The sequence below is a fragment of the Rhinatrema bivittatum genome, chromosome 16 (assembly GCF_901001135.1).
Source record: "Rhinatrema bivittatum chromosome 16, aRhiBiv1.1, whole genome shotgun sequence".
NCBI classification, from domain to species: Eukaryota; Metazoa; Chordata; class Amphibia; order Gymnophiona; family Rhinatrematidae; genus Rhinatrema; species Rhinatrema bivittatum.
The window spans coordinates 43,239,401-43,249,964 of record NC_042630.1 but is presented as its reverse complement, the minus strand read 5'-3'; the positions used below and the strand labels follow the sequence as shown (position 1 = coordinate 43,249,964).

Sequence of the window (10,564 nt, the reverse complement as noted above, 5' to 3'; positions counted from 1 at the left end):
CCAATGAGAGGAGTCATAGGTTCAACAAAACTCTTATGCTGATGTAATTAAGGAGGAATCCTCTGGAGGAGTGTCAAGGGTCAGCTTTAAGAAGGCAGATGAATGCCTATGAGGCATGAAACATCTAATCAAGATTATTAAACTATATACTTACAAAGACTGAGGGAAGAAACAAACAAACAAGCTTAATTGGTTGCCTTGTGAGCACTGGGGACTGAAAATCCAGCGATCAGCTCCCAGATGATCCAACATCCTTTTAAATATGATTGATCCAAAACATGTTACATAGTAACATAGCAGATGCTATCTATTATATCCTGCTAGATAGCATCTACTATACTTCTATGTTACTATGGCCTAAATAACTTAACCGCCTCAGTGCTGACATTCTCCAGTAATTTTACAGACTAGGATGGAAAGAGAGTATACAGTTAATCACCTAGCCTTGTCAAAATAGGAAGAACAAAAATGAGTCAAACTTAAATCCTGATTTCCAGAGGAAATCACTTTCAATGTGACTGGGACTGGAACAGGAACAGGGCAAAAACTTTATATCAGATTATCCCCTATTTCTTCTTTTCATGTTCTTGTATGATTCACATTCTGTAACTTGGAAAGAAGAAGCAAACATTTGCCTAATTTCATCTGAAAAGTAAGTCCCTGATTATTTTCAAAATACAGTAATTATGATTTTATTCAACTATGCAAGTAATGATTGTATTGATTATTAATGTATTATTTAGAAGACTATATTTATTATATTCTTCTATGCCTTTTATGTACATTGCATCGGTGTTTTTAATGATTTTGTGGTCAATCAATTAATAAAATAAATTATGCTTTCAACTCTATTAACCATGAACTATGTAAGTATAAGCAGCAGAGGAAGGGTATCCTTGATTTAAAACCCACTGGCAGTATGAAATGGAAGCCCCTTCTTGCTTAGTTTTGCTCATATCCTGATGAATCTGGAGAAGTTAGATAAATTTAATATCAGCTACAGAGTTTTCATGTTTGCAATAAGAAGGTGGTTGTATTGTCTTGAATGGGAAATAATTGAGGGTTTCAGTATTTGGGATAGGAAGGAGTTCAAGGGGGTTGTGAACTTGGCAAAGAGCTCAGGGTGTCAGTAACTAAGGTTACGAGTGTTCACTCTCTTTTCTGCGCTAACAGTCTTCAAGAAGAAATGCCAGCCCTACCCAAAAAATGAACTACATTTTATTAACTTTCATGTCTTTAATTTACATGATACCTTTACCCAGGAAGCTTTGCAAGAAAATCACTTTTCAAAGTAACTGTGGCATAATGTAATTTAAAAAATATCATGGTATATAGAAAAATCCTTTATTTGATCTGGGAGTTTCAGGCATTCATTGTCCAAGGTATAGAAAGAAAGAGGAAGAATGAGAGAAAGAGAGAGAGAGAGAGAGATTTATGTTTCTCTCTTTGTATCAATACCTCTAAGATTAGCATCTCTATGTTGATATTCCTATGCATTACAGGTGAATGAATAAGCATCGGTTCAGTGTGCTGCGGCAGTCAAAAAAGCAAACAGAATTTTGGGAATTATTAGAAAGGGAATGTGAATAAAATGGAAAATGTCATAATGCCTCTGTATCGCTCCATGGTGAGACCACACCTTGAATACTGTGTACAATTCTGGTCGCCGCATCTCAAAAAAGATATACTTGCGAAGGAGAAGGTACAGAGAAGGGCTACCAAAATGATAAGGGGAATGGAACAGCTCCCCTATGAGGAAAGACTAAAGAGGTTAGGACTTTTCAGCTTGGGGAAGAGACGGCTGAGGGGGGATATGATAGAGGTGTTTAAAATCATGAGAGGTCTAGAACGGGTAGATGTGAATCAGTTATTTACTCTTTCGGATAATAGAAAAACTAGGGGGCACTCCATGAAGTTAGCATGTGGCACATTTAAAACTAATCAGAGAAAGTTCTTTTTTACTCAACGCACAACTAAACTCTGGAATTTGGTGCCAGAGGATGTGGTTAGTGCAGTAGGTATAGCTGTGTTTAAAAAAGGATTGGATAAGTTCTTGGAGGAGAAGTCCATTACCTGCTATTAATTAAGTTGAATTTGAAAATAGCCACTGCTATTACTAGCAACGGTAACATGGAATAGACTTAGTTTTTGGGTACTTGCCAGGTTCTTATAGCCTGGATTGGCCACTGTTGGAAACATGATGCTGGGCTTGATGGACCCTTGTTCTGACCCAGTATGCCATGTTCTTATGTTCTTATCTTCTGAGGTAAACCAGACTGGAATTCATTATAGATTCATCTTGCAACTCATAGGAGCATCATAATGAATAATAGTCCCTGAATTGCTATGTTCTGCCATTGTATGATGCATAAGTTTTCATAGCACCGTCTTTCAAAATGAATGGGCTATACTTTTCATTTGTGTTCCTTGTCCAATCTCATTACATTTTTCTCATCATCTAGTACTTAATCATTTTTTATGTAAAGATTCTGGGATTTTACAAAGCCACATTTATTTATTTATATGTTTATTTAATTTACTGTTTTTATATGCTGCACTCTACAAACAGTATGATCGAGACAGTTTAGAACCAACCACTTCTTTCATCAGAATATCGTTTTTGTATGGTGAGCTGTACGGGTAATGTCCTAGTTCTGCTCAGTACCCATTTTTGGGGGTGGAGGTGTTTCCTGAGGATACAGAATGTATATTTACATTTTGCCCCATGATGGTCACATGCTCAGTGTGTCACGCATGTGAGAACCATCTGTCAGGTGTGTCCCAGCCAAAAAAAGGTTGAGAACCACTGCTCTAGGTAGCCACATGCCTGCCTGTTACAATCAGTGAATTCTAGTTTATATATATATATATATATATATATATATATATATATATATATATATTTATTTTTTTACTTTGTGTTCCAACAGATTCTTCAAATCCATGGGGCTGGTTAATGGAACCTCAATTAAGGAATTCACACTCCTTGGATTCTCAGACAATCGTCACCTGCAGTTCCTCATTTCTTTGATAGTTTTACTAATGTTCCTGATTGCCATGTTGGGAAATCTGATTTTCTTAACATTAATTTGCACCAATTCTCACCTGCAGAAACCCATGTACTTTTTCCTCAGTAACCTTTCATTCTTAGATATCTGCATCACTTCAGTCAGTCTCTCTACAATGCTGGATCATCTTATTACAGGGAACACATTGATTTCTTTCTCCACATGTATAGCACAGCTCTACTTTTTTATATCTTTTACAAGCACAGAATTTTTCCTTCTTACCGCCATGGCCTATGATCGTTACTTGGCAATCTGTCACCCTTTACATTACATGCTCGCCATGAATAAGAGAGTTTGTGCCCTGCTGGCAGCTGTCTCTTGGACACTTGGCTTCCTGGATATGATTCCACAAGCAGTTTTGACATCCCACTTCTCTTTCTGTGAGAGCAATGAGATTAATCATTTCTTCTGTGATCTCACAGCACTGATGAAGCTATCCTGCAGTGACACAAGCAGCATTGAGATGGTGATATTCACAGAAGGAGTATTTGTGGGACTCATCCCTTTTCTATCAACTCTGACATCTTACATCTACATCATCTCCACCATCCTAAAAATTCATTCCACTGAAGGAAGGCTCAAAGTCTTCTCTACCTGCTCCTCCCACCTCATGGTTGTACTTCTGTTCTATGGGACAACTATCTGTATTTATGTGAGACCCACCTCGATGTATTCTCTAGATGAAAACAAGATGTTCTCCTTGCTGTATACAGCTCTGATCCCAATGTTAAACCCTATTATTTATAGTCTAAGGAACCAAGAAGTAAAAGGAGCCCTTAAAAAAGTTAAATGTAGAAAATATGTATAATTATCAAGTCATGCTTTCTATTATATTCTTGGAAAAGGTACATTGCTGTAGAAATATCAAGAGATTTTCTACACTAAGGGACACATTTGTCAAACATATATTACATGAAGGAATCAAATATATTTAGAAAAATATGTTTTGTAAATCTTTAATTAATTAACAATAAACTAAAAAATACCTGATCATAAAACATGCTTGGAGTATAGGGAAAGCTCCATCACTGCTCTTTACATTAATGGTGAGGGTGGAAGGGGAATAGAACCAAGAGCTAAGAGAAACAGATAAGTATTACAGAAAAAATGTGTGAAGCTTCCTGGGCAGACTGGATGGGCCATTCGGTCTTCTTCTGCCGTCATTTCTATGTTTCTATGTTTCTATGTTCTATGATTTTATAATGTGCGTGCATGTCCATGTGCATGCACTTCCCGGTGTGCACGCATGGATGCGCCAATTTTATAACATGTGAACGTTGGCACGCGCATGTTATAAAATCAAGTGGCCACACGCACACGCATGCCAGATTTTACAATCCACACATGCATGTGATGGTGGCATGCACAAGGGGGGGGGGGACGTTCACAATTTCCGCATGGTGACACAATCGAGTCTACTCCCAGTTCCCTCCCAGTCCACTCCAATTAAGGAGTGGAATGGAAGAGAACTACCCTCCCCCTACCTAAACTCCCTCCCCCTTTCCTCCCCACCACCTAAACCCTACCTATCTAACCTTGTTTTGTTTTTTTGTTTGTTTGTGTTCATACTTCAGGGCCCGACCTGAAGTAAGTTGCGTGTGCTGGCTGTCGGCATGTGAGTCTTCAGGATACTGTTCAATGGCACGGTCCAGGCCTGCCCCCCACCCCACCCCTCTCCACCCAGAACATGGCCCCCAGCCAACCCCTTCAAGGAGACCCGGCACTTGTGCGCATACTGGGGTTTATGCACGTGGCCGAGCCCCTTCAAAAATTTGCTCGGTGTGTGCAAGGCCTGGCCACGCGCATATACCCCAGATTTTACATGCTCCGGCCTTCTAAAATCCGAGTGATAATGTGATGCAAAGTGCAATGATTTTTTTACAATCAGTAAATATCAAAAATTAATACAGACACCATAACATATACCAATGTGTAATCAAAAAATCTTACATATACATAAAAAATGTATATCCTTAATTTCTCTTGAATTTGTATGGTAGGGATGTGCAGAGGGATGCCATATGTTGCATTCTGGATTCTGATTCGTCGGGGGCAGATACGTTGCATTCGGCTGTATGGCGCCCTGATCCGTTAATACGTCCATTTCAATTTGTTCCCCCGCTAAAATTAAATTAACTACAACCCCCCACCCTCCTGACCCCCCAAGACTTACCAAAATTCCCTGGTGGTCCAGCGGGGGGTCCGGGAGCCATCCCCTGCATTCACACCCTCGGACTGTCGGCTGCCAGAATTTAAAATGACGCCGATAGCCGTTGACCTACTATGTCACAGGGGCTACCGGTGCCATTGGTCAGCCCCTGTCACATGGCCATCGGCACCATCTTGTGCTCCTACCATGTGACAGGGGCTGACCAATGGCACCGGTAGCCCCTGTGACATAGTATGGGCAAAGGCTATTGGCGTCATTTTAAATTCTGGCAGCCGACAGTCCGAGTGCAGGAGGTTGCTCCCGGACCCCCACTGGACCACCAGGGACTTTTGGCAAGTCTTGGGGGACCCTCCTGACCCCCACAAGACTTGCCAAAAGTCCAGTGGGGATCCGGGAGTGACCTCCTGCACTCCGGCCGTCGGCTGCCAGTAATCAAAATGGCGCCGATAGCCTTTGCCCATACTATGTCACAGGGGCTACCGGTGCCATTGGTCAGACCCTGTTACATGGTAGGAGCACAAGATGGCACTGATTGCCATGTGACAGATTCTGACCAATGGCATCGGTAGCCCCGGTGACATAGTAGGTCAACGGCTATCAGTGCCATTTTTAAACCAGCATCGAGGGTGTGAGTGCAGGGGATGGCTCCCGGACCCCCCGCTCGACCACCAGGGAGTTTTGGTAAGTCTTGGGGGGGGAGTCAGGAGGGTGGGGGGGGGTTGTTTAAATTGGTTTTTTTAGGTGGCCGAATAATTTGGCAAAAATTCGTTTATTCGTGGGGAATCATGATCCGTTTCGCTTCCTCACAAATACAACGGATATGGCCACTAGAGATGTGAATCGTGTGCCAGATCGTCTTAACGATCAGTTTCGGCTGTGGGGGGGGGGGGGGGGGGGGAATCTTTGCCCTGTCACATGGTAAGGGCAAAGGGGCATCGGCACCATTTCTTTTTAGAACAGCTGATGCCTGGGAACGGGAAATCTCTCCCCGAGGCCCCCCTGGATCTCTCCTTTCCCCAAGGCCCCCCTGGATCTCTCCCTGAAGCCCCCCGAGCCCCCCTGGACCACCAGGTAACTTTAAAAGGTTTTGGGGGGGTCGGGAGGGTGGGGTCGATTTAAAGCATTGGGTGGGTTTTTTTTTTTTTTAGCGGCGCGGGCCTCCCTAAAAAAAAAGTGTCGGGAGGGTGGGGGAGGCTAAGGGGGGTCGATTTAAAGGGTCGGGTGGGTTGTTTTTATCGGGCCATCGGCGCCATTTTAATTAGTGGCAGCCAAAATGGCGCCGATGGCCTGAGAGCGGGAGTTCACGCCGGGACCCCCTCCACTGGACCACCAGGTAATTTAACATTTTGGGGGGGTTCGGGAGGGTGGGGGAGGGTAAGGAATTGGTTTTAAAGGGTCGGGGTGGGTTTAGGGGTTGTTTTGGTGTGCCAGTTTTCCCGCCCTCCCCCAAATAATTCCCGTGCCCTATTTAACGATACAATACAAATGCCCCTGACGATAAATCGGGGGCATTTGTATTGTATAGTGCACTCTAACGATTTAGGACGATTTTAAAATTATCTGATGATAATTTTAATCGTTCAAAAATGATTCACATCCCTAATAGATAATAAGAGTTTCTGGTGAAAGGATGTTCAGATAAATATATTGTACTAAAATGATGTGCCCTGCCTTAAATAGTGAGAAGCAGAAAAGCTGATGACATAAATGTCTGTGTGTGGATGATGTAGTGCACGCAAAACAAAGGGCTGTGCCTGGGGCCTTGAAAGAACTCAATGGCAAAATACAGTCTAAGAATGCAACAAAGAGATTTGGATTTCAAGCTTGACTCCATGCTTATCCAGGCTGTATGTCTGCAGACATTTGAACAATGCACAAAGCTAAATTGTAAAAGTTATATAGGCAAGAAAAGTTTAAAAAATAACAAAACATTACCCTGAAAAACCAAAATTAAGATGAAATTTAAAGGTGACAAAAACTTCTTCTACTATTTAGAAAAGTGATACAACAATAGAGTGAACCATACTTTTAGTCCTTTACCTTAGAATGGGTTAAGGCAGAGATGCATGAGGGAGGAGAGGGGGAGAGACTGGGAAGAAGAGAGCAGAGAACAGAGATTATTGACTGGGGAAGCAAGGAGAGGAAAGTATAGGCTGAGGAAGCAGAGTCAGGATAATTGAATTCTAGAGATGTGAATCATGTGATCGATCGTCTTAATGATCAATTTTGGCTGGGGGGGAGGGAATCTGATCGTTGCGGTTTTGGTTTTTTTTAAATCGTTTAAATCGTAAATCGATGGAGGGCGGGAAAACCGGCACACTAAAACAACCCTAAAACCCACCCCGACCCTTTAAAATAAATCCCCCACCCTCCCGAACCCCCCCAAAATGTTTTAAATTACCTGGGGTCCAGTGGGGGGGGGGGTCCCGGTGTGATCTTCCACTCTCAGGCCACGGCTGCGTTAATAGAAATGGCGCCGGCGGCATTTTGGTTCCTGTCTCCCGACGTCACGAGCACAGGAGATCGCTCCCGGACCCCAGCTGGACCCCCAGGGACTTTTGGCCAGCTTGGGGGGGCCTCCTGACCCCCCCAAGACTTGCCAAAAGTCCAGCGGGGGTCCGGAAGCGACCTCCTGCACTTGTTGCCGTATTGCAAAATGGCGCCGGCCGTATGACCATATTGCCGTATTGCAAAATGGCGCCGGCCGTATGGCCGTATTGCCGTATTGCAAAATGGCGCCAGCCGTATGGCCGTATGGCCGGCACCATTTTGCAATACGGCAACGAGTGCAGGATGTCGCTTCCGGACCCCTGCTGGACTTTTGGCAAGTCTTGTGGGGGTCAGGAGGCCCCCCCAAGCTGGCCAAAGGTCCCTGGGGTTCCAGCGGGGGTCCGGGAGCGATCTCCTGCGCTCGTGACATCGGGGGATAGGAACCAAAATGGCGCTGGCGCCATTTCTATTAACGCAGCCGTGGCCCGAGAGTGGAAGATCACACCGGGACACACACACCCCCCCCCCCCCACTGGACCCCAGGTAATTTAAAACATTTTTGGGGGGTTTGGGAGGGTGGGGAATTTATTTTAAAGGGTCGGGGTGGGTTTTAGGGTTGTTTTAGTGTGCCGATTTTCCCGCCCACCCCCTTCCCCTCTCCCCTCCCCCGATTTACGATTTTTGATGATAAATCGGGGGAATTCCTATTGTATCGCGCATCTAACGATGTTTTACGATTTAAAATATATCGGACGATATTTTAAATCATCAAAAAACGATTCACATCCCTATTATCTATAAATAAATAAATAGATAAATACCATCCCTGAAGCCTGAGCCAGTATCCAGAAAAAGCTTCTATTATCTGAAAATTGGTTGGCATCATAATTTCCATTACCTGAAAATATCAATTTAATTTAAATATTTTTTACCAAAAAACTTCTATTATCTGGAATGACCTCAGTTCCGACCACTCTGGATAAATGGAACTCTACTATTTTATTTGGTTTTATAAAAATTGACCACAGTAAATAGATTTGTAAATTCTGATGAGATGCCAGAACTCTTCCCAACTTGTGATATGCCAAACTGAACCATCATAAGAATTATTTTATTTATTTATTTATTTAACAGCGTTTAATATACCGACGTTCGTAGGACACATCACGCCGGTTTACAAATAACTCAAAGAAGGAGGAATTACAATGAACAGGGGGCAGGGGATGGGAGCAGGCGAGAAAAGGGAGAGGGGTAGGGGAGATAAGGGAGGAAGGAGAGAAATGAAGGTAGAGCGAGAGGGAGAAAACCAACCATAAATGCAGAGAGGAACTTATTTACAACAAATTATTAAACAACAAATTACAATTGTGATGAAGAAATGACCTTTGCTCAAAAAACTCTTGCACAATAATATTTTTGTGTAATTCTAACTCAGTGCAAGTCATGGTTTTGCAACCCATAAAAGGATCCAGTTTTTATTTATCTATTTATTTATTTATTTATTTATTTAAAGGTTTTTATATACTGCTATTCGTATGTACATCATGTCGGTTTACACGGAACCATATTAACAAGGAAAGAGAAATACATGAAACTAAGGAGTATAACTAATACAGGAGTAACGGTATTTCAATAGCAAGCGTAATAAGGTATATTAACGATAAGAATGGTACACAACAGGGAGGTTATAATAGCAACATTAGAATCAAGCTCGGCATGAGCATTTTAGGAATTCGATACAAAAAGGGAAACTTTTGGCCCAATTTTAAGAGGCCAGCACAAGTAAAAAATAGGGGTTACACGCAAAAATGCGGGACCTGCAAAAGGGAGGGGGGCAGGGCAGGGCAGGAGAGGGGGGCAGGCTGGGACAGCGCCATTAGCCACTGTCCTGGGGAAGCATGCACCAGCAGCCGGCCTGTGTGCAAAGATTACTTTTGCTTCCTTAATTGGAGCAGACTGGGAGGGAACTGTGGAAGCCCTACTCATGTCACTGCGCATTACCTTTTAAAATTTCCCCCGCTGCACACGGAGGAGGAGGCCACCCACCCACACATGCGTGGACAGATGTTAAAATCCACTGAGCATGTGCGCATGGATATGGTATTTTATAACATGCGCATGCCAATGCACACATGTTATAAAATAGCTGCATCCATGTATACGTGCCGGGAACCGTGTACCCATGGACACACGCGTGTGGGTCTTAAAATTGACCCCTTTATGGGCAGGTCATGTCTGTCCATCTGTGTCCTAGCAGTGGAAAAAAGGGCTGGGGAAAAAGTGGTGTGCGCTGGGAGGACAAAGGGGAGGCACCCGAGTGGGGTTTGGGTGGAGCTTGCTCTGTTGAAGAACCCCATAGGCATTTCTGTGTCCAACCAGTGGGAACTCACATTGCTCCCTTGTAAATTCCCCCCCTCCCCTGTCCTAGCTAGAAAACTACAGAATAGAGCACACGACAGCTCATCTTCAGCAGCTCATGCAGCTACAAAGTATGATGCACTTTTAATTTGCATATTCTGTGGCTAATTTTCAAAGGCAAGGTATTTTGTCTTTGAAAATTAACCAGTATAAAGTACACCATGGTGATATTAGAGGATGGCTGGTGCTGATTGCTTGGATGGGATGAGGGTTTTGTCGGTGGGGGGGGGGGGGTGTCTCCTTTTAGTTATGAATTAAGTCAGTTTAGTTTTGCTTTAAATTTTGACATGTGATCTTAGTTGGCAGTACTCGTAAACCATTGTCACGGGTTGTTTTCATGATGTAAATTGCTCTGGCCTGCCTTTGAAGGCTGGGTGAGTGGCCTAGAATTCTTTTAAATAAATAAATAAATGTTCAC

General features: G+C 43.1%; 1 protein-coding gene across 1 annotated transcript; it reads left to right on the top strand.

Annotated features, from left to right (window-relative positions):
• Positions 1 to 2,943: 2,943 nt before the first annotated feature.
• LOC115077556 (olfactory receptor 5V1-like) lies at positions 2,944 to 3,876 on the top strand. Its single transcript, XM_029579850.1, has one exon. It carries the CDS (start codon positions 2,944 to 2,946, stop codon positions 3,874 to 3,876), a length of 933 nt encoding a protein of 310 aa, XP_029435710.1.
• The last annotated feature ends 6,688 nt before the right edge of the window (positions 3,877 to 10,564 follow it).

Excerpts from the sequence above, each read along its gene's own strand:
- LOC115077556 (XM_029579850.1), top strand. The coding sequence starts at position 2,944 with ATGGGGCTGGTTAATGGAACCTCAATTAAGGAATTCACACTCCTTGGA.